The 25,184-nt window shown below is 42.7% G+C and overlaps 1 protein-coding gene across 1 annotated transcript in view; it reads right to left on the bottom strand.

Moving 5' to 3' along the window:
* The window catches only part of LOC132538725 (uncharacterized), a 31,180-nt gene extending 7,204 nt beyond the window's left edge, over nucleotides 1-23,976 (bottom strand). Inside the window, exons 1-4 of the mRNA XM_060191900.1 lie at nucleotides 23,800-23,976; nucleotides 15,495-15,735; nucleotides 1,277-1,330; nucleotides 870-953 (exon numbers count right to left, since the gene is read on the bottom strand). Of these exons, the coding sequence (XP_060047883.1) occupies nucleotides 870-953; nucleotides 1,277-1,330; nucleotides 15,495-15,735; nucleotides 23,800-23,861 (441 nt within the window). The 5' untranslated portion in view covers nucleotides 23,862-23,976. The remainder of the gene's footprint in view (nucleotides 1-869; nucleotides 954-1,276; nucleotides 1,331-15,494; nucleotides 15,736-23,799) is intronic.
* Between the last annotated feature and the right edge of the window lie 1,208 nt (nucleotides 23,977-25,184).

Consider the following 25,184-nt stretch of genomic DNA (forward strand, 5'->3'; position numbering starts at 1 on the left):
TAGGATACATGCTTCCCCCGCCCCTCCAGCAGCATTATCACAGAAGCTCAGTGCCTACATAGCTCCATCACACCAGGGGCCACGTTTTTTTTTGTTTTTTTCCTGTTTTGATAGGGGATAAGACAGAGAGAGAAAAAGAGATACATAGATAGAAAGAGAGAGAGGCCAAGAGGAGAGACATTTGCAGCACTGCTTCACTACTTGTGAAGCTTCTCCCCTGTAGGTGGGTACTGGAGATGAGCCTGGGTAGCCACACAGTGCTAATGTGTGCACTCTACCTGATCCCACAACATATGCTACTAAGGGATCCAGGAGAGTTCCCACATTAGTCCTCTGGTGTCACACAAGGATGCTAGAGAAGGTGGGAGCTGAAAGAGGGCCTTCTCCTCGTCATGCCGGCGACCAGCTAGTAAACTTCTAATTTCTAGACTTGTGAGAAATAAATAATTATTCCTTATAAATCACCTCCATAATACCAGTCGGTGGGGTTTTGTAATAGCAGTCTGAGCAGGTTTAGACATTGAGATTTCATATTCTAGACTATTAAGTGGCCCACCAAGGTTGCAGAGAGAATGCTTACAATCTTTAATTTCAGTTGATTGGGGGTGGGTGGTGGTGGGAGAATGCTCAGTGTCCTTAGAAACAACACATCCATAGAAGTAACCAGAAATCTACTTTTTCCAACAACCATCTTGTTGGTCTAGTGTGCTAAGTGACCTGAAAATATTTTTTCCCCATATAAGTTGTTCAGTTAGCAGAAATCAAAGTTGAGAACAATCCTTTACTTAGATCAGCGAGCCTAATTGATCCACGTGGTTAAAGCTTTAACTGTGGTTTCAATGAACCAACATTTATAAAAACCCATTTACTTTGTTCTGTGACCTCATACTCTGCTTCATTATGCACTTGAAAGTTTCCATATCCAGCAGCTGTCTTCCTTTCTTTTCATAATCCTAGGAAGAAGAAAGAATAATTAGCTCTGAACACTGTTGCATTTTGTTTAGTCTCAGAGCAAGTGTCCATAGAATTGACTGTCTAATTAGTTACCTAAACTCTGCCAACTTCTAACATGCCACCCCTTTTGTTCACTTCTCTGATGCATTCGCAAATTCATCTCTAATTTCACTGAGAAGTGACAATTAAAGAAAATTTATTTTTCATTACTATTTTACAGGAATTAAAAGGATTGTAATTTTCATGAAAAAAATCAAACCACCCAAAAGAGAATGGAATTATTCAGATGAATATTTAGACAGGTGCCCAGATCAACACCTACCTGAAAAAGGGCATGTAAATCTTGGAGCTCTTCAAGGGTCATTTCATGCTCAATCTCATCAAGACAAAAAGAAAAGAAATTTTAAACATAGTGTTAATTGGAATCCCCATAAAGTACAATTCCTGGAAACCCATAATTTCTCTCTTTATAAGAAGGTCAATGAGTTATCACTTAGGATATGTCAACCTTTGTGTTACCTAGTTTATATATTGTAACTCAACTGATTCCTTAGCCTCCAGTTTTAGGACACAGTTTGACTTGATTGGACTGGAAGGAAGAAAATTAAAAAAGGGTTGAAGTAGAGAGAAGAGAGAGGAGACAATCATTGACTTGGGAGAGAAAAAGCAGAGGCTGGAGTGAAATGGAAAAAGGAACTGACAGTATTTTTATTTTATTTTATTTTATTTTATTTTATTTTATTTTATTTTATTTTATTTGCCTCCAGGGTTGTCGCTGGGCTCGGTGCCTGTACTATGGAAGTAGGATCCTTACTCTAGTCTTTATACTTAGTGCCATGTGTGCTTGACCCACTGTGCTGCAGCCTGGCCCCAGAACTGACAGTATTTTGCAGCATCATGGTCCCAAGACTCATCCCTGGCAAGAATACTAGGTATTAGAGCTGCCACCTCCCCATTCTTTGTTCCCAAGTGCATCTTACTCACCTAGCTGGACACCCAAGGGGGATGTGCCTCTTTTCCTGGGATGAATTTTCTAAAACTATGGCCAGAAATTTGTAGTACTGTTGGTGTTAGGGAAGTTAGTTATCTCTTTGCCACCTGGCTTAGCTCAATAAACAGGGCACCAGAGATTATCTGCCCTTTCCCTTTGCTACAACCTTAATAATTTGGCTTTCATAAATGAAAATCTCAAAACTTCTAGCTTAGAATGAATGAATAGGGTCAGAGAGATAGTTATCTGGACAGGACTATGATTTACCATGCTGTGATACCCAGGCTGGAGTCTCAAAACCACAAAGAAGTGCTATAACATCAGGGCCAGCTCTGACATTGTAGTGCCTCTCTCTCTCTCTCTCTCTCTCTCTCTCTCATAAAGACAAGACTGAAAACAGTGAAATCTTACATGTGGAAGATCAGTATGTTAAGTCAGGTACTAGACACCCTTACATCATCTTAAGAGCCCCAAGCAAGATTGCAAGGCTGGAAAGTAGCTGTTTTCTCAATAAAGTCCTCTTCTAAAATCTTAATGGTCATAAGTATGTCTTAAACTGCTGTCAAGGCAATGGGGAGTCTCATCATTTTATAACATTAAAACCCTTTTCAGGGGGCTGGGCAGTAGCACAGTGGGTTAAGCGCACATGGCATAAAGTGCAAAGACTTGGTATAAAGATCCCGCTTTGCAAGCGGTGAAGCAGGTCTGCAGGTGTCTGTCTTTCTCTCCCCCTCTGTCCTCCCTTCCTCTCTTGATTTCTCTCTGTTCTATCCAACTACAGTGATAGCAATAACAATAATAACAACAGCTACAATGATAAACAACAAGGGCAACAAAAGGGGAAAAAAATAGCCTCCAGGAGCGGTGGATTTGTGGTGCAGGCACCAAGCTCCAGCAATAACCCTGGAGGCAGAAAATAAAAATAAATAAATAAAAACCCTTTTCAAATTCTGTCTTAGAGAATTCAATAATTACTTAAAAAACTTTACTTTTTCAAAGAATAATAACTAGGTACTTATCTCTAAAATGAAAAACACTTAGCCTAAAGTAGCTATTTAGAACTTCCAGGGCTGGAGAGAGCTCACCATATAGGGCACATGCCTTGCCACGTTCAGGAGCCAGATGTGAGCCTCAGCATCATATGGGAGTGCCAAGGCCTGATGGAGGCTCTGGTGCTGTGCACCTCTCCCTCTCTTTCTAAGTAAAAACTGTGATCCAGGTATTGTGCATGTGTAAACTAACTGAAAGTTTTCTGGAAGGCTCTTCTGGCAAGATCTGAGTAATACTAAAACAAACAAACAAACAAACAAACAAAAATTGGTTGGGGTGAGGGGTCTGGCAGTCATGGTGTATGTGTTACAATGTATGATGACCCAGGTTCAAGTCTCTGGTCCCCACTGCAGGGAGCAAGCACCAAGTCTCAACAATAACACTGGGATTTGGGAAAACAAACAAACAGGCAAACAAACACTATTTTTTTGTTGTTGCAATTTTAACCCTGTAATATAAAATATAAAAATATTGTGAGTCTGAATGCTCTGAAGGCATTTATACTCCTAGGTTAACAAACTAACTCTAGATTTATAAAAAACAATTAAAACAGTTTCATATGTTTCTCCTACTGCCAATTTCTGTCTTTATACTGCCCCTGTACCTTTTTGCTTAGCTTTAAAATTTCTTGAATTTTTTTCACTGTGATAATTATTCATTCACAAACGACCTTCTGATGTGAAATCAGCCTTTCACCTTTCTCTGCCTCCATCACTGAGAAAGACCAAATAGAAACAACAACAATAACAACAACAAAATAGTCTTAGTTCCCAGGAGAGGGCTTTCCAATCCAGAGAGAGACTAACTCATCTCTAATCAATCAATTTACTAGAAAAACTACCAACAGTGGAGGAAAAGCCACAGTGAGTAACAACAGCGAAGGGCAGAGTCTTCGAAGTCAAGAGTGATTAGATATTTCACAAAGGGCCTTACAGTGATTCTCATGCTTGCATATCAGGCCCCCCCCAAACCTCATTCTCTCTCCTGCTTCTCCTCAGAGTTATTCTTTTATTCCCAAAAAACATCCCACCCTACCCCACCCCAACTTCCACCTACACCCAGAATGGTGTAGAACTAGTAGATAGTGTAGGAAACACTTCTAGTGTTCCACAAGGTTTGCTTAGTTATTCTGGTCATTCTAGTCCATCTTTGCCTCTCTTTCTTCTCTCAGCACACACACACACACACACACACACACACACGAAAAAAAGCAAGAAAAGGATATGAATGAAATGTGAACCACAGACTTTTCTCCCAGACATGCACTACAAAACTCTGTTAACTACATTTCCATCACACTTAAGAAATGAGTCCTTAAATCTCTCAGACCTCATCAAATTTTCATACATCTTGATGGAAAGTGCAAACCCAATGATCATTAGCCAACTTCTTGTGAAAAGGCAGCAATATAAGTACTTTTTTTTTTTTTGAGAAATACAGAGTCATTATTGTGCTTTTCCTTGAAAATATAAATCAAGCCTTCACATAATTGCATGTTTTTAAGGCAAATTTGGAACACAAAGCAGAGAAAACATATGTCCCTTCTGGGGGACTCCTAGGCTTGGCAGGACTTGAAAATTTATAACTGCCATCTACAGCAAGTCAGTCACATTGTATCACTAAAAAGCTTGAATGACTTGTTTTCCTACAAATAAAAAACAGAGCGAAAAGCCTGACTATTTTATTTCCCAACCATCAGAGCTAGAGTGACAATCATAAATAATTCAATCTGCAATCATGGAATCATTTTTTAAAGCATATTATCTACTGCCCAGCAATGCACTTGCTTTATTCAAATGCAGTTTCCTAGAAAACTACCTGGATAATTTGAATATTCTTTCTCAGAAAGGATTCCACAAGCTATGATTCTCCCTGTCCTTACACTGCAGTCTTTCCAAAGCAGTTTTTTTTTTTTAATGATTGGAGTGGTTTTCCCATAAGGGTTCATTTGCCTGCTGGTTGCTCATTTGCATTGCAAATCAGCTCTCCTATTGTTATAGCCCCACATCTCTTGGCTTCTCATTCTAAGAGTCCCCTTAGCTGGCATGGTTTAGAGGCAATTTTACATCCACGACAAGGGAATTGGCTAATTAATCGAATAAAGTATCCTTTTGAAAATCTGTTCCTTGAGTGGTTGTCCCTGCAGCTTCAGAAAATAGATCTGGTCCTGTAGTTTTAAGATTTCACAAGAGATAAGTTACTCCAGAAGGTTTGAGGAGCTTGTTGGGGCTGAACTTTGGAGACCACAAGGCAGGTGATCCCGATGAAGACATAAATTAGGGAAAAGCTACCTGTGGGGAATTCTTCCAAGGACCTGGACAGTGAAAGCACCCATGTTTTGATCACTGTATGACCAAGGGAAGAGAAAAAACAAAGAAAAAGAAAAGCAAACAGAGCCATCTTTAAAATGAAGATTTTTTTATTCTTTAATTGTCTTTGCAGCCATGTTAGGAGTAGGAAATTGTAAAAAAAAAAAAAAAAAAAAGCTTCAACTTTGAGCTAGTTAATGCATTGCTACTGACATCTAATCCTTATTGGATTTATCAGAGATGGCTACTGCGTGCTCTGTTTGCACGTTTCCACTTATCTTCCCATGACTCCACTGGGGAACTAATCTTTTAAAAAATATTTATTTATTTAGATTGACAGTGTTAGAGGTCTGCTTAGGGAAAGCAACCCTCCCCCTGCGCCCTGCAGGTAGCCAGGAAGAAGGGCTAGAAGCTCCAGAGTGCCTGGGTCCTGCACCAGCACCCCATCCCTACCTGACTCCATGGGCCATAAAATGCAGATTCGGGGTTCCCCGGAGCTCAGTGGCTGCTTCCCCTCACTCAGATGATGCCTGTGCAAAATGATAGCCCTTTTAATACATTACGTGTGAGCACCTGGACACAATGGCTGGTCACATCCCCTCCAGTCCTGCACGTTCCCAGAAGCACTATAAAACCTGGAAGCCCAGGAAGCCCAGGACCCCTTCAACTATCTCTCAGGGATCTACATGCCTCTGTGGTTATACTTTCTTCTCCTTTTCTAGCCCTACTTTCTCTTAATAAATGTTCATCTCCCTGAAACATGATTGTCTCTCTTGTGATTCTTCCGTGTAGAGGTGAGTCTAGAACCTTTCCAGCAGAGCTTGAAAGGGAACTTTGCTCTGCTCCTTCTCCTTCCTCTGCAGCAATAGGACAGAGAGAAATGGAAAGCAAAGGGAGAGAAAGGGAGAGAGGAAGAGAGACATCTGCAGCTCTGTTTTACCACTTGTGAAGCTGCTCCCTCTTCAGGTAAGGAAACAGGCTTAAACCCGGGTCTTTGCACATGTAGTGTGTGCGTTCAACTAGGCACACCACCTACTAAGGCCATTGTGGAGCCAGTTTTATGACCCCCATTTCATAGATCAGGAAGCTGAGACACAGAGAGGTCAACTAACTAGGGTTGCTTGCCACAACTAAAAAGTGCCAGAATCCCAGCATGGACAACCATTCCTGCTTCCAACTGCCCACTCTCTACTTGAGGTCCCATAACAGTTTTGTAGACTATAGAGGGGTGTGGTCTTCAAGACCTCTAATGTTTATTCTTAACCCATGTCTCTTCTCCAGAGTCTCTGAACACCAGAGCAGAATATTTCATTCCAAGTTATTGATCCCCATAACAACAAACTTCAAATCTCTATTTAATTGGAGGTGTTCTCACTTTGGCATCTTTAAAAGTGACATTTGAACAGCCAAACCCTCTCCTTCTCCTCAGTGAGTATTAAAGACTTTCTACTATTTGGAATATTTTACAGGTTATGTAAGCTTTTAAGAGGACCCAAATGTGTTGCAGTTCAAGCATTTCTAATTTGCTTCTCTTAATTAATCCAAAACAAATACATCACTACTTTCTAGCTGCTTGGGTAGATTCCATGGATTCCTAGTGGAAAAAAAAAAAAACCTTCTCCAACCTAATCAAGTTAGTACAGCCAAGCTGCTGTGTGTGTACTGACTGACTGTAGTGGCTGGGTGTGTTGTTGAGAGGGGCTCTGATACGATGGTCACTGCTGGCAAGGAAAATGCCAGAATGGCTTCACTCTGCCAAGGGCTCAAGAGGGAGACAGTAGGCAATATCTGTCCTATGAGCACAGCAAAGGGGGAAGAAACAGAGAAAGGCTCATCTGTGAGGCATCTTAGAGCCCATGTACTCACCCCTTCCTTAAAGCAAGGAAACTAAGACCCAGAGAAAACAGAAAACTGGCTAAAGGTCACATCACTAACTTGTGTTAAGATTGGAAGCCTGGTTGTTTTTCACATTAGACATGAGGCTAACTCGGGGCCTGGTGGTGGTGCATGTGGTAGAGTGCTCATGTTACCATGCTCAAGGACCTGGTTCAAGTCCCCAGTATCTACTTACAAGGAAGAAGCTTCACTAACAGTGAAGCAGTGTTGCAGGTGTTCCCCCCCCATTTCTCTCTGTCGCTATCTAAAATAAATGAAATGAAATGAAAAAAAAAGTTAATTAAAAGAAAAAAGAGAAAATGGGACCCTAACTCTTCTCTTTATTGAGAGAAAGGAGGGATAGAAAAGGAGAAGAAAGTATAACCACAGAGGGATGTAGACTCCTGAGAGAGGGGTGAAAGGTGATCAAGGGGTCCTGGGCTTCCTGGTCTTCCAGGTTTTATAGTGCTTCTGGGAACGTGCAGGACTGGAGGGGATGGGCTCCAGCCATTGTGTTCAGGTGTTCACATCTGCTTCCATCTGCATTTTATGGCCCGGACACTCAGGTGTGTGTGTGTGTGTGGGGGGGGTGCTGGTGCAGGGCGCAGACACTCTGGAGCTTCTAGCCCTTCTTCCTGGCTAACTGCAGGGTGCAGGGGGAGGGGCTGCTTTCCCTAAGCCGACCTTTAACACTATCTATCTCTTTAACAACTCTTAATGAGTTGGCAACAACTTCCTTTTGAACTGAGTAGAGTTGGAAGAACAAGGATGTTCCCAGAACCCCAGTCTCACATTCTCACATTCTCTCTCCTAAGTGCTCTCCACCTCAGCCCTGCCTTATCCGGACACCAGGTCCCTGCACTCATATCCTGTATCACACTTGTTCTCTCTCACTCTTCTGAGGGAGTCTCTTACCTGCGATTCTTTTACTTGTTGGCTGGCTGAAGGGAACAAGACTCTCACCACATGCTCTGGAGTTTTAAGTGCCCAATGTTGACAACCAAGTTCAGAGAGTAAAAAGCTAATAGTCCAAAAGAAGTTATGGGATATATTTTCTATGGAATACTACTTAGCAATCAAAAAAGATGATATTGTGTCCTGTGGGACCAAATGGAGGAACTGGAAATGACTATCCTTAGTGAAATAAGGCAAGAGATGAAAGACAACTATCACATGGTTTCACTCGTATGTGAATCTAGAGAACTGATACACATGAACTTGGGGCTGGGGGGGGAACCAGAAGCAAGCAAACTATTTCTAAGTCTTGTGAAAATTCTGGTGGTTATCTTTGGGAGGTGGAAGCATGGGGACACAGTGAGAGACCTCTCCAGAATGAGGAACTGGCTGCCACAAATAAAATGTAACTGAGGTAAGATAGTCATTGTGGTTCTGGGGTGTCAGAACAAAAATAGGATGTAGCTAGGGGCAAAGAGACCTATCTAGATATAATGGAGCCGCCCCAGGCATACCTCCACTCCCACCCAAATTACAACACTAGACCACCCACCCTTGCTGCATTTAAACCTCCTTCCCTTATTCCCTGACCCCTTCTTAACCAGATATAAAGCTTTCTAGTCTATAAGGGAGGATATCAGTTTAACTCTTTTGTCTGCCAGTCCCTCTGAGGTTTTATCTCAATAAACTTGCCTTGACAACTGGAGATACGTGTCTGTCTCTCTCTTCCTCTGAGTCTTGACCCCTGATACTTCTTTCTATCACACAGAAATTTGGTGGTGGGTTTGGTGTGGAACTATACATTGTAATGTTACAATCTTGTGACCTACTATTAATCACAAATTTAAAAAGGAGAAAAAAAAATCCTAATAGTCCAGAGACAAACAGGGGCAATTAGAGTAAATCTCAATTGTTGTTCACTGTGTGATAGACTGTAAAAAAGACTATACTTTTTGCTAAGTAAACCACCATGCTTCCTATCTCGTTTCAAGACTGGGCTGGGTGACTTGCATTAGAACACATGTTCAAACAGAAGCTTTAGAAAAGTGCCTGCAGGTATCCAAGTGGTGGCACACCCGAAAGAGCACACGTGTTACCATACACAAGGATCTGGGTTCAAACCTCTAGTTCCCACGTACAGAGGTGAAGCTCCAGCAGCAGTGGAGCAGTGCAGGCATCTCACCCTCTCTAGCTCTTATTTTCCTCTCAATTTATTTCTGTCTTGTCAAATAAATAATAATAAAAAGGGGGGAAAAAAGGCTGCTTGGAATTTGTCCTACAGGCACTAAGCCTCAGTGACAACCCTGGTCGCAATAAACAAACAAAATATTGGCAAACTTTTTAGGCATGTCCCCTCTCTTGATGCCATCAGTTTGATAGTATGTTTAGAGTCTCAGTTTCTTTATCTTTAAAGGAAGGAAACTGGTTCTTTTTTTTTTCTTCCATATTAAAAAACCTGGTGTTAAGTACCATTGACTACATCTGAGTGTGCATGTGGGTAGAATAAGCAACTACCTACATACTGTGCTTCAATCATGTCAGGAAGGTCCCCAAGACTATGAAAAATGCTCTACTTACTGAGCAATGCCAAGGAGTTCAGCTGGAGAATTCCCCTTTGCATATAGGCCCTCAGCCTTGCTGAGGTACTTCTTCCTCTGCAAAGGCAAATCTCAATAAATACTAATCTTTTGCACCTTACTCAGAAAGAGACTCTCAGCTTTCTCCCTGAGAGTATGCCTTGAGAGTGGGGGGCTGAAGGAACTGGCCTAGGATGACATGAGAATGAGGGCAGAGACTGGAGACAGTGATAAACCGGAAGCAGTTCACACCACCAACTTACTGTCTTCTCAGGGCTTTTTCTCAGGGGCTGTCAGCAAAGCTAGTGGTGGAATGAAAAAAGCTTTATCTTCTATATTCACAGTCAGTTTTCTGTTCTCTGAGCAACTCTGGCCCTTGGAGTTTCTAACACAAATTAAAAATAGCTACTGTGAGCTTGTTTCCATGCAGCTAATTTAAATATGAGCAGCTCAGGCTACCTCCTTCCCTTTCAGAGTACCATCATCTCATACTTTCTGAGTAGCCTGGATTCTGCACCATCCCACACATTCTTCATGCCAGGAGCCTCACATCCTGTCACTGTGTTGAGGTGGCAACACAGCGCCACAGGCCTCAGAGGCACTCAGCCAAACACAATCCCATCAGTAAGCAATATGGCTACGGTAACTACAGTTGCTAAAGCTGGTTAGCCCAATTAGCAAAGGGTCTAAACCCAGGCTGGGTTCCAGTCTGAGGTGGTGATAGGGAAAGGTCCTGATACCACCTTCCACCATAGACATAACAACTCTCCAGCGACATATGGAACAGTTTCCTCTGGGGCAAAACAGCAAACCCTGAAAATTAGTTCAGTGACTCCTACAGATTGAATGAACTAGTAGAAAGTCATCTTCAAACAGTTATGAGAGTGGGAGACCCAGTCTCATCATCAGTGTCATCTTTTGCTGCACTCCAGAGAACCAGGGTCTCCTGGAAGGGAGCTTGTTTCTTCCTCATCTGGCTCTCTAGATTCTGTGGGTGCGACTCAAAGGATTTCCTGGCTCTATTGTTTGGGGTGGTGTAGAGGCTATCTTCCTAGAATCTTACACTCCTGTTACATTTCTGCAACAAGAGGGAAGACAGTTCGGCAGGCTTCTACTCCCAGGGCATGCATATCTAGCAGATTGAAACTCACTCCCAGTCTTCCTTTGAAAGAGGTCAACCTGCTCACTTTGGAGTTTTGGCCTGAGGGACAGTCTTCTGGTTTGGAACATATCTAGGAAGTATGGAGGGACCATCTGGGACAGAGGCTGGGGGACACCAACTTTGAGCAGTCCGGTCCTCTGCCTTATTATAGCTCACCAGTATCTCTCAGAGAGGAGTTGACTCACTTATCTGGAGGCCTGCTTTTTTGTGACTGCTACATAGGACATATAATACCTCCTGGTTATCTGGCCTTAGATGCTTAAGGCCCTCCAGGGCTGGATATATTTGCATATACTAAAAGGTCACGAATCACAAGCTCATAGCCAATGTCATACTCAAAGAACAAAAGTTAGAAGTTTTCCTCTGCCCACACCTATGGACATCTAATCTTTGATAAGGGGGCCCAAAACATTAAATGGAAGAAGGAGGCTCTCTTCAATAAATGGTGCTGGGAAAACTGGGTTGTAACATGCAGAAGAATGAAATTGAACCACTTTGTCTCGCCAGAACAAAAAACAACTCCAAATGGAACAAAGACCTGGATGCTAGACCAGAAACAATCAAATACTTAGAGGAAAACATTGGTAAAACACTTTCCCACCTATACCTCAAGGACATCTTTGATGAAATAAACCCAATTGCAAGAAAGACTAAAGCAGAAACAAACTAATGGGACTACATCAAATTGAAAAGCTTCTGCACAGCCAGAGAAACTATTAAACAAACAAAGAGACCCCTCACAGAATGAGAGAAGATCTTTACATGCCATACATCAGACAAGAAACTAATCACCGAAATATATAAAGAGCTCAGCAAATTTAGCACCAAAAAAGCAAATGACCCCATCCAAAACTTGGCAGAGGATATGAACAAAACATTCACCTCAGAGGAGATCCAAAAGGCTAACAAACATATGAAAAACTGCTCCAGGTCGCTGATTCTCAGAGAAATGCAAATAAAGACAACACTGAGATACCACCTCACTCCTGTAAGAATGGCATACATTAAAAAGGACAGCAGCAACAAATGCTGGAGAGGCTGTGGGGACAGAGGAACCCTTTTGCATTGCTGGTGGGAATATAAATTGGTCCAGCCTCTCTGGAGAGCAGTCTGGAAAACTCTCACAAGGCTAGACATGGATCTTCCATATGATCCAGTAATTCCTCTCCTGGGGTTATACCCCAAGGACTCCATTAACACCCAACCAAAAAGAGGTGTGTACTCCTATGTTCATAGCAGCATAATTCATAATAGCTAAAACCTGGAAGCTACCCAGGTGCCCAACAACAGATGAGTGGCTGAGAAAGCTGTGGTATATATACACAATGGAATACTATGCAGCTATCAAGAACAATGAACCCACCTTCTCTGACCCATCTTGGACAGAGCTAAAAGGAATTATGTTAAGTGAGCTAAGTCAGAAAGATGAAGATGAATATGGAATGATCCTACTCATCAACAGAAGTTGAGAAAGAAGATCTGAAAGGGAAACTAAAAGCAGGACCTGACCAAATTGAAAGTAGGGCACCAAAGTAACAATCCTGTGGTGAGGGGTAGACATGCAGCTTCCTGGGACAGTGGGGGGTGGGAGTGGGTGGGAGGGATGGGACACAGTCTTTTGGTGATGGGAATGGTGTTTATGTACACTCCTAGTAAAGTGTAGTCATATAAATCACTAGTTAATATGAGAGGGGGGAAAATTAATTGTATGTCTCGAAGTTTTTAGAACACAGACTGAGTCTTTTTTAATATATAGGCTGTGTATTTGATATGCAGACTCTCTCAAAAGCCTAGACCAAGTAGATCAGAAGCAACTGGTGGCACAGCTATGTACAAGATACTGGGTACTGTACAGCAAAACCTAACAAAAGGACCTTTCAAAGTTAACCCAATTACCAAATAATGTGATGATAACATTAACTATCCATTGTCTTTTTGAACTCTAAGACAGCAGGAACCTCACATCTCCACTACAGAGCCTGTATTTCCCCCAGTCCTGGAACCTTAGGATAGGGCCCACTTTCCCACATGCCTCTCCCAATCCATATCAAATAATATTGCATCTGCTGATCACAACCTAATCAATGCAACGACTGCCACCTCAGCATGCTTCACTTCAGACTGTGTCCAGAGACTTCAAGTGTGGAATGACAACCCTTCAGCTTCATTACTCTGGTGAGACCTTTCCTTTCATAGTATTCTCTAATTCCATCCCAGGTGGATCACTTTCTAACAAAGTCCCAAACCTACATATAGACTAGGTTCTGTGAGAGAGAGCATATGCTCACACATATCCATAAACTAGTGCAAAATATATACCTGAAAGCAGAAGTACACTAGAGTTTGCAGTGAGTACCCCCCCCCCAACACTTCCTCTCCACTATTCCAACCTTTGCGTCCATGATTGCTCAACAATTTGTTTAGCTTTGTATGTTAACTCTCTTTTCAGCCACCAGGTTCCAGATGCCATCAGGATGCCAGCCAGGCTTCCCTGGACTAAAGACCCCACCAATGTGTCCTGGAGCTCCGCTTCCCCAGAGACCCACCCTAATAGGGAAAGAGAGAGGCAGACTGGGAGTATGGACTGACCAGTCAACGTCCATGTTCAGTGGGGAAGCAATTACAGAAGCCAGACCTTCCACCTTCTGCAACCCACAAAGACCCTGGGTCCATGCTCCCAGAGGGCTAGAGAATGGGAAAGCTATTAGGGAAGGGGATGGGATATAGAGATTGGGTGGTGGGAATTGTGTGGAGTTGTACCCCTCCTACCCTATGGTTTTGTTAATTTATCCTTTCTTAAATAAAAAATAAATTAAAAAGAAAAAGAAGTTTTCCTCCAAGAACAGGAATAAGACAAGGATGCCCATTCTCACCACTTCTATTCAGCACAGTAGTAGAAGCCCTAGACAAAACAATTAGGAAAAAATGAAAGGAAATAAGAAAGAAAAGGAACCTGAATCAAAAAAGAAGAAACAACAAGTCTTTTTACAGAGGACACGATAAAAAAAAAAAAAAAAAAACAACTCCAAAAGGGAGTCGAGCGGTAGTGCAGCGGGTTAAGCACACATGGCAAGAAGCACAAGGACCGGTGTAAGGATCCCGGTTCGAGCCCTCGGCTCCCCACCTGCAGGGGAGTTGCTTCACAAACGGTGAAGCAGGTTTGCAGGTGTCTATTTTTCTCTCCCCCTCCCTATCTTCCCCTCCTCTCTCCATTTCTCTCTGTCCTATCCAACAATGACGACATCAATAACTACAACAATAATAAAAAAAAAACAAGAACAACAACAACAAAAAAAAGGGAACAAAAAATATTTTTAAAAAACTCCAAAAACCTCCATCAAAAGAACATAGATAATACTGAATAAATACATTCAGTAAAGTTGCAGAATATAAAATCAATATACAAAAATCTATTGGGTTTCTAAATGCCGATTATGAATTATGAGAAAGAAAAATTAAGAAAATAATTCTATTTACAATTGCACAGAAAAAACATAGGAATTAATTTAGCTGAGAAGGTGAAAGGACTATAGACTGACAGCACAATGACAGTAGTGACAAAATCTGAAAGAGATGCAAATAAATGGAGAGATTCCTTGCTCATGGACTAGACAAACTAATTCTATGAAAATGCCTATTTACCCAAAGCTATCTACAGATGCTCTACAATCCCATATCAGTATTATAATACTCAGAGGATCTGTCAGCCAAGAAGACTTAACAATTATGAACATCTATGCACCAAATGAGAGGTCACCTAAGCGTATCAAACATCTACTGAAAGAGATACAGTAATATATTAATAGCAACACGGTCATAGTAGGAGACTTCCCACTCTCTCAGTTTGATACATCATCTAAGAAAATAATTCATAAAGAAACAAGGGAGCTAAATGAAGAGATAAAATAGAACTATTGGACCGTTTCAGAGTCACTCACCCCAAGAAACTGGAATGCACATTCATTGATCTTTTGTATGGTTCTCTTATTTTCAATGTTGTTTATTTCCACTCTAATCTTAGTGATTTTAGTCCTTCTGGTTGCTTTAGGTGGAATGCACATTCTATTCAAGTCCACATGGGCCATTCTCAAGGATAGACCATATATTAGGCCACAAAGACAGTGTCAACAAATTCAAGATCATTGAAATGATCCCAACATCTTCTCAGACCACAGTGGTGGTTATCTTTGGGAGATGGGAGGGTGGGGACAACAAACTTTGGTGGGGTGTGCGGTGTGGAACTGTATACACCATAGTCTCACAGTCTTGTAATAATTATTAATCACAAGTAGAATATTTTTTTTAAAATGAGGTTGGGTAGGAGTTGAGCACAAAATGATTTAGTGATCGGCTCAGAACAAGGAGAAAAGTGAGGATGAGTTATAGGGATTCACTCAGAGGAATGTTCATGGTGGGAGGAAGTGGTTTTACAGCAGCTAATAAGCAGGTGGGACCTTGGGTAGGCCCACACATAATAAGGACAAGGCCTATAAGTAAGTCATTAGTGGAAGGCTGGTCTCTGACCTATCTCTGAGAGGGTCATGGGATCTCAGGCCAATCCCAGAGCCTTGCTCAAGAGTCTGTTCACTCTCTAAGGGGTGGTCCATTCATTGTTCACTCACCTTTTCCACCCTCAGGCTCCGAGCCAAGTCTGTGTGGTGGGGTGGCGTCTTCCCCTGGACAAGGTCCTCCATTCCAATGGAGTGACTGCGCATCCTCTGTCGTGTGAGGCAGGCCCTGAGCAGCCAGGCTGGGGGGTCGGCTCTTGGCAGTTCTGATTCTCTTGAAGGAGGACGTCCAGCCGGGCAAGTCTGTACCCGCAGTGCTAGGGGTTCTCCCAGAATTGCAGCTGCATTCAGGATGCTGCTGGGACCCCACCCAGAAACACAGCTCCATTATTGGTCTTGGTAAAGAGTGCGGGGCCCCTTCCCACCCTTATTGGCCAGAACCCCACTTGCAATTCCCTTCTGAGCAACTTCAGGGCTTGTCTTCTCAGAGGTGGCACTGAAAGGTAGAAAGGACCTTTGGGGGTACAAAAAGACTGGGGAAGCTGCATGCAGGATTTCTTCTTTAATTGACCAAGACGGAAGACATCAAGCTAAACCCTTCTCATACTGATTCCAGGGGAAACAAAGAAAAAGAAGAAATCCTAATAAATTCCCTGCACCCCTAGTTTCTGATATATATATCAGAATCCTCTGAGCATTATAAGATATAAGATCCTCTGAGCATTGTAATATTGATATGGGATTGTACAGCAACTGTAGATGGCCTTGGGTAAATGGGCATTTTCATAGAATTAATTTGTCTAGACCATGAGCAAGGAATCTCTCCATTTATTTGCATCTCTTTCAGATTTTTAATTGCCACCATCGTTGTCACTGGGGCTTGGTGCCAGTACTATAAGCCCACCACTCCCAGCAACCATTCCTCCCCCCTTTTTTCTTTATATTTTACTTGATAGGACAGAGGGAAATTGAGAAGAGTTCGTGGGGATAGAAAGTGAGAGAGAAAGATAGACACCAGCAGACCTGCTTCACTACTCATGAAGCATCTCTCCTGCAAGTGAAAAGTGGGGGCTCAAAGCTCTGGTCCTTGTGCGTGGTCATATATGTTCTCAAGCAGGTGGATAATAACTTGTCCTCAGATATTTTCATTTTTTAAAATTTTTATTACTATCTTTATTTATTGAGTAGAGACAGCTAGAAATTGAGAGGAAGGGGAAGACAGAGAGGGACAGAGACAGTGAGACATCTGCAGTCCTGCTCCACCACTCATGAAGTTTCCCCCTGCAGGTGGGGACTGGGGAGCTAGAACCTGGGTCCTTGGGCTTAGTACTACGTGCGCTCAACCAGGTGTGCCACCATCTGGCCCCAAAATTCTATTTTCATTTTTGAACAGACAATATAACATGCAGTAAACTTTAAAAAAAAATTTTTAATATTTATTTATTTTCCCTGTTATTGCCCTTTTTTTATTATTGTTGTTACTGATGTCGTCGTTGTTGGATAGGATAGAGAGAAATGGAGAGAGGAGGGGAAGACAGAGGGGGAGAGAGACAGACACCTGCAGACTTGCTTCACTGTCTGTGAAGCGACTCCCCTGCTGGTGGGGAGCTGGGTGCTCCAACCGGGATCCTTATGCCGGTCTTTACGCTTTGTGCCACCTGCACTTAACCCACTGAGCTATGCCCGACTCCTGCAATAAACTTTTTAAAAAATATTTATTTATTTTCCCTGTTGTTGCCCTTTTATTTTTATTGTTGTTGTTACTGATGTCGTCGTTGTTGGATAGGACAGAGAGAAATGGAGAGAAGAGGGGAAGACAGAGAGGGGGAGAGAAAGACACCTGCAGACCTGTTTCACCGCCTGTGAAGTGACTCCCCTGTAGGTGGGGAGCCAGGGGCTGGAACCGGGATCCTTGCACTGGTCCTTGTGCTTTGCGCCACGTGCGCTTAACCTGCTGCGCTACCTACTGCCTGACTCCTGCAGTAAACTTTTAAGATGGAATTTGTGGAAGTGAAGGACTGTAATGAAATAAAGTCTACCACCAAGTGAATCCATCATGATAATTTTGACTGCAGTCTATGCTAATTAGATATAAATGACAAGTTGTTTAAGCAACAATCCTAATTGCTAATAATTTCACAATACTGTTATTGGGGTTGCTCAGGAAATTCTCCAGAGGCGACTCGGTTTTCCATACAAATATTTCCATATTAAGGAAACTTTTACTTGAAAGTATTGTTTTCCTTGTATATTTGCATCTATAGTAGCACTGCTACCCTCTTGCTCAGAAGTCCTTGGTTTAAACATCTTTCTTGCTTGTTCTTTTTGAAATGTAGAGATTGTAGAAAAGCACATCTCTTAGGCAGCCAAAGAATGCAAAAGATGTGTGTAATCTTATTTCATCTTGTTGGCTCTGTAGTTTGGTTATTAGGAAAAGAGACACAGTGGTAGATGAGTTATCCTCACAGGTTCAGTTGTAGGCTGTCAGACCGACTTTGGGTCCTCCTTTCCCCAGTAATCAGAGGAGATTGCCACTATTAGAGATCAGGATTACTGGGTGATCGAGAGTGCCTTTTACAACATACTTTATTGGTGGTGTGGGGTGGGGGAGTAGTGTACTTGGAGAGCGCACTATTCTGGCTCTAATGTGATGGTATTTACTGGTGGACATTTGGCATTCACCAGGTCATGGTGGTGGAGCCCCTCTGAATGGGATTAGGGCCCTTTAAAGCAGGAATTCAAGAAATGGTCTCTCTTTCTATAATGTGAAGATACAAGGAAAAGTTGGCTGTCTAGAAAACTTGCAGTGGGGCCAGATGGTGGTGCACCTGGTTAAGCACACACATTACAGTGTGCAAGGACCCAGGTTGAAGCCCCCAGTCCCCACCTGCAAGAGGAAAAGCTTCATGAGTGGTGAAAAGCAGGGCTGCAGGTGTCTCCTTGTCTTTCCCTCCCTAGCTCCCCTGCCCCTATCAATTTCTCTCTGTCTCTATTCAACAATAAATAAATAAATAAAGTTTTAAAAGAATACTTAAAAAGAAAAAAAAAACCTTGCAGCAAAACCCATACCATGTTACCCCAGTGTTTAGATTTTCAGCTTCAAGAGAGGTGCAAAATAAATGTTTGTTGTTACCACAACTCAAACACATTGAATCAGACTTCAAAGACAATGGATTTAGTTTTGTGTTGACCTATTTAAACGACACCACCACAGGCCACTCCTTTGTGCCCTTCCCCCACCCCTTCCAACAGGGCCCCACCACAAGCATTTGTGTTTACTTGTCTGATCTTTATGCCTGTCTGTTCCTTGCTCTTGTTTCCCTAACCAATATAATCAACTCCTGCCACCTGCTCAAGTTTGGGGGAGAACCTCTGGGCCCATCTTTGCAGTTCACTCAGCAGCCTGCCTCCCTAGTCTTTGACCTGACACCCTCTGTACTTCTCTGATAGCCAATCACTATGGGTAAGGCTTCTCACCACCTTCTACAGTCAACACACATATCTTTACACATTTGCCCACTTCGTACCCCCAGCTTCCCTAAACACAGGCTTAGAAGGGATGGGGGATCAAGTCATGGGCAAACAGGAGTTTAAAAAAAAAAAGCTGAGCAATTTCAGACAAGAACTAGTCAAACTATCACAGGCAGGCAGGCATTTGTGTGGTGGCCAGATCAGAGTCGACATCAGCTCCCTCTGTTCTGCTTCTTAGCCCACTGCCAGCATTTGTGTTTACTTGCCTAGTCTTTATGCCTTTCTGTCCCTTGCTTACCAGGCAGGGAGATGCTGGCCTGTTTCAGACCTCAAGCTGGCATGCTCTAGTTGCCCATGGCAACCCAGCTGCAAGGGAGTGTTAGCATTTGTAAACATGTGGGGGCTCAAAATTATATTATTGATTCTGTCTGTAAGGCGATAGCCTGATTTGTACATAGCTCTGAATAAATGGCTCATTATCCTTTGCAGCCATCATAGTGTGAGCCTCTTTCTCTCTCTCTCTCTCTCTCTCTCTCTCTCTCTCTCTCTCTCCTCCTCTTTTCTAATTTTACAGAGACAGCGAATTGTGTCAGCAGATGTAAAATGAAATGTTTCCCATAACAACCATGCTAGAGGCATCAACATCTAGGGTAGCAGCTCGGAAAATAGTCTGCACATTGCTGAACAGAGAATAGGTGGAGTGGATCTGGGAGGAAGGGAATCTCTGTGAGCTGGACTGGTCCAAAATGATCATCAGTTGTAGCCTGAATTACAGTGAGAGGCAGACAGGAACATCAGGAGATAGAGACCCACCTTGCACTTGAATGGTTCAAGCTAAACTCAAGCTCCCTCTTCTGATTTTGAAGTGTAGTATATATTCAGGTATATACTTTTGCTCTGTAATTCAGCAGATCCTCCCACAAAAGCATGATGTGCTGCTATTGGCTTTGGGCTTGATCTTGTAGTTTGCTTTGACTAACTGGCCAAAGTGACAATGTCCCAGTGCTGAGTTAAGAGGTTCCAAGTGACTGTAATTTCCCTCCTGTGTTCTTTGTCACCCCTGTGAAAAGAACTAGATTCCTTTATCTGAGGGACCTAGAATGAATACACAGAGAGGCAGGACACATCCCCTAACAGGCTCAGCCAGACCAGTATCTTGAAAAAGAACTATCCCAGCAGTGCTCATTACAAGTGGTCACTTCAACTACGCTGCTTCTTCTTCTAGCGTTTGCGAACTACGCTGCTGATATATGTGAAATAGGTGCCCACTGCTCTATGCTGCCAAGATTTTGCAGAGATGCTTGGTACGCAGCAGCAGCTGACTTGTGTCATACTCTGTCTTTCCAATCCCATGGCGACCAGTGCCATATGCTGATGACGGCAAGGATAAGAACACTATCCCCAGATCTGTATTTCAGTAGTCACTGGTCATAGGCCTTGCTGGGAGAGAATCTACAGCATGAATGACAGTTTTCATGCACATAGAGCCCTTACTGCACGGTGCCCTCAAGCATGACACTGCAGCCAGGGGCACATAGAGATCAGTGCATCCAAGAAGTTCTAAGTCAATTGCAAGACTTCATGATCATCACTCCTTTAGTGCTCATGGAGGTTCCATCAGAAAAAAAAACATGGATGGGATCATGTTTGAGGTGAGGAAGAAAAATGACATTACACTTCTTGGGAAGCATTTCAGCTTTTCTTTTCATCTATCACCAGAAAATGGACATTATGATCCTCAAACTTTTTGTAGCCTCCCTACTCCACTCTCCAGCCAATGTCCATGCCACACAAGCATTGCTTTTAAATATTTATTTATACATTTGATAGGATGGAGAGAAATTGAGAAGAGAGAGAGAGAGAGAAGATGAGAGACAGATAGACAGACACTTGCAGACCTGCTTCATCTCTTGAGAAGCTTTCTCCCTGCAGGTGGGACCAGGGACTTGAACCCAGGTCTTTATGCACTGTAATGTGCACTCAACCAGGTGCACCACCACCCCACCCACCTCAAAAAGCTTGTTTAATGCATTTTCGACCAATATTGATTGAGTCCCTATTGCAGAGTAGGCCTATGGAGTGGCAAGCTGAAGGCATACTGAACACAAGAAATGAGCCATGATAAGCAGTTAGGGAGTCAAGCCCAATTCCTGGGCTTTTGTTCTGAAATGTTTGACTAAGGCTGGCAGGCTTGGGAAGGGCTGGTTTGGCAGGGAGATGACAGGAATTTCTATTTAGGAAGTGTTACTTTTGAGAAATTTCTGAGGCATGGAGGTAGAACTGTCAAGTGAGAGGTTAGATGTCCAGATATGACTCTCAGAAGAGAAGCTGAAGATAGCAATTTAGAGAGTTGTCAGCTGGTATACGGCATTTGAAATGACAGGACTAGATGAGACTTGCTAAGTTGAGGGCACACAGAGTGACAAGAAAAAGGCCCAGGTGAGCACCAAGAAACTCTAATCCTCTTTTTTTTAATTGAGAAGGGACTTAAAATATTTCATTCATTTTATTTTATTTTATTTAGGATAGAGACAAACTGAGAGGGGAGAGAGAGAAGAGAGAAGAGAGAGAGAGAGAGAAGAGAGGAGAGAGAGAAGAGAGAGAGAGAGGGATAGGGAGAGAGAGAGAGAGAGAGCTGCAGCACTGCTACATGTGTGCTATATCAAGTATACCACTGCTGAACCAACTCCCTCTAATGCTTTAAAGAAAAGCAGAGGAAGAGGAAGGGAATCCCACAGAAGCAGCTTGGGAAATCCAGAGTGGGCAATACTTACGCACACCTAACCAGCAGCTACCTCCCCTCCCTTTTCTTGGTCACAAAACTCTGCTTTGCACACATACTGGGGGTCACATCTTTTGTGAGAGACAGGGCTTCTCCTAGGCTCAGGCTGTTGAGCATGGAGTCAAGATAACCACAGCAATGCACACTTCTTTCTTTCTTTGCCTCAGTTATATGCATGTGATACAACTTTAGCTAATCCAATGGGAGTTTGGGGAGCTGGGTGGTGGTGCACCTGGCAGAATGTGTACATTCAAGTCCCTGGTTTCCCTCAGCTGCAGGAAGTTTCACAAGTGGTGAAGCAGTGAAGTGGTATTGTTGGTCTCTCTCTCATTATCTCTCTCTTCTCTGTCAATTTCTCTCTGTCTCTATCAAGAAGAAAATAAATAAGATAAAACAGATTTTAAAAAAATGAGAGTGTAAGTCCACTGAGGAACTCTGAGAAAAGGTATCCAACTTTTTAAAAAGGGAGGACAAGGAGAAAACTGAGTTCCTCTCCTGTCTCAGGTGTGACCTTTTGGTGGAGACTCATAGCCATCCTGCAACTGGGAAAAATACAGGAACAAATACGAAGTCAAATATCCAAGATGTATTAGTGTCTAGTTATACTTGTAAACTGTTGAATAACCAACTTTGGAAAACTTCCTCCCACTAAATATGTTGTCATGTAGCACCTTTTCCCTAAATGTCTAGGTATAGTGGATCTTCCATGACTTTTAACCCAAAGCATCCTAACTACTACCCATAATTTTACTATACTGGGAGCAAAGTGACTTAGCTTTAGGTAGCATGATTATGCCAAGGGCTTAATGGTGACACTCAGCACACAACTCAGTGTTTTCTTTGATCTTATTTGGGTGTTGGGGGGAGGGTATGTTGCCTAAGCTTTCAATGTATTGCTCCACAGTTTTAATACTAACTAATTGATATGCTCAGCTTATATTGTTCAACAGACAAAACCCCAATTCTTCTTCCAAGCTTTAAAAGCATATTTTTGCACTAGTCATCTCAGAAGACATGAATCACTTTAAATCATGATGTTTTATGACAATGACATTTCATCAACACTTGGCCCACAAGATGGATAGATTGGAAGAAAGAGCTGGTAATAGCATAGAACCTATACACCTGTTAATGTGGAAAAGAAAAGATTCATGATAAGGACATATTAGATGAAAGAAGGCATGTCTCATGGTCAGGACCATAAGAAAACCATATAGAAACATCAATGTCTGTAAAGATAGAGTAAAAATGTATGGTGGCACCTAGGTGGGAGGTTATGTGGAAACCAAGCAGTGTTACACATGTACTGACTATTGTATTGGACTGTTGACTAGAAACCATTAATCCCCCCAGTAAAGGAAAAGAATAGGCACCATGGCCTTTATGGTATGTATTGGCCAGGTTTGAAGAAAAAGATGGTAGCGTTTATATTTTCAAATGATTTGGGATGTCCTTACAGCTTTTCAGGCAGTATTCTTTTTACTTGATTAATATTTCTGAAAGTTTTAATTTTACATTAATCAAACACTCTCTTGATCATCTCTGGAATTACTCAAATTCGCTGTATTTTTTAAAGGTAATTTATCAAGGCAGAGGCTCTGATTACAGGGATAAATTCCATAGCAACAGGTGGTGGAGCTCAGGGAACCCCACACAGTGCTTTGTACAGACGGTCAAGCCAAGCCTGGGGAGGGAGGTGGAGAGGCACAGCCTTTACTTTCCTCCTGAGGAACAGAATCTGCTTCCTTGACAATGTCAACAGTTACCTCACAATGCCCATTTCCACAACAAACACCTTTCTCCATCTAGCCTATGTAGAATTCTCCAAAGTCCTATGTAATTTAATAAAAATATAGTATTTATTTACTCCCTTTTGTTGTCCTTGTTGTTTTATTGTAGTTATTATTGTGTCATCATTGTTGGATAGGACAGAGAGAAATGGTGAGAGGAGGGGAAGATAGAGATGGGGAGAGACAGACAGACACCTGCAGACCTGCTTCACCACTTGTGAAGTGACTCCCCTACAGGTGGGGAGCTGGAGACTCCAACTGGGATCCTTATGCCAGTCCTTGCGCTTCGCGTCATGTGCGCTTAACCCGCTGCGCCACCGCCTGATTCCCCCTATGTGATTTTTTAAACACAAAATGAAAATCATTTTTCTCCTACCTGGGTTCATTAGAAGTTTCTAGCCTCCCCAAAGCAGAGCTTGCTCTTCCTCTCCAGTTCATGGTATCAGTCAGAACAGCTTGCCAGATACTTCTTTCGTGCTAGATTCGTGTCTCTTAGGTCCCCTTCAGCGTTTGACAATGATTACGGGACGAAAAACCTTGCTGCTCTCTTGTTGGGAGCAGCAGTGCTGATGAGCTCTGCCCACTGGTGGCTCCCCGCCCCTGGGCCAAAGTTTGTAACTTGAGCATCAGGGAAGCTCATTCTCTCTGTCCCTCCCCAGTGGACAGTAATCCCATGTATGAAGTGGCGAGGAACTGCCAAGAGTGAGCAAAGAGGAAGATAACTTTGGCATTAAAATTTTTCTTTTTAAAATTTTATTTATTTAGTTGCTAGGACAGAAGGAAATTGGGAGGGGGTAGAAAGGGAGAGAGAAATAGAGATACTGGCAGCACTGCTTAACTGCTTGTGAAGCTTCCTGCTGAGGGGGTGTACCGGGGTTTGAACCCACTGTTGGATAGTATGCCAGCTCCCCCTGGCTTCTGCTTAACCATATGCCTATATAGGGATAGATTTAATCCCATTCAAAGCTTTGGTCTATTTACATAAATCACTTTTACATAAAGCACTCCCTCCAGGGCATTGGTGGTTCAGTGATAGGATTCTCGCCTGCTCCGCCCCCTCTTTGTCACACCCTGATCCCCTCCTTGTCACACTCTGATTTTCACCAGTCACTTTTCTCTCCACCCTCTCTATGTCACATCCTGTTTCCACCCTACTTGGCAAGTATATATAAAGACAGCATTGTGAGTTTTACTTTACCTTGAGTTTAGCTTAGCTCGTCTTAGATTGTGTTGCGTCCAGCATGAATAAAGAGATACTGCCTACAGCTCAACCATGAGTCCCTGGTCGTCTGTTACCCGCCCGTGAAGCCAGCCCGGCGAATACAACATAACCCGTCGAAAACAACAACCCACTTCCTTACACATGGTGATATATGTACTCAGCTGAGTGTGCTACTGCCATAGGACACAACTCTGGTATTCGAGGCACTCTCTTAAAGGGCCAGGTGGTGGCATACCTGATTGAGCACACATGTTAAAGGCACTCTCTTAATCATCTCACCCTGGCATGGTGCATTTAATAATTATATTTGGGTACTATCAGCTGTTCCTAACTGAACTTTGATTACCCATCCCATTACTTCTCCACCTTCTGAATCACAGATAGCGATTCCATCCTCTAAAGGGCTCAAAGAAAAACCCTTCGTGTCATCTCACTACCTCTCCCAAATACGTGCATCCATCAACACGCTGCTGTATGTTTCATCTCCTTCAAAGTAAAGCCCATAGATAGTAAAGCCCATAAAAAAGCCTCAAGTTTCC

This window comes from Erinaceus europaeus, chromosome 5 (genome assembly GCF_950295315.1).
Source record: "Erinaceus europaeus chromosome 5, mEriEur2.1, whole genome shotgun sequence".
Taxonomy (NCBI): Eukaryota; Metazoa; Chordata; class Mammalia; order Eulipotyphla; family Erinaceidae; genus Erinaceus; species Erinaceus europaeus.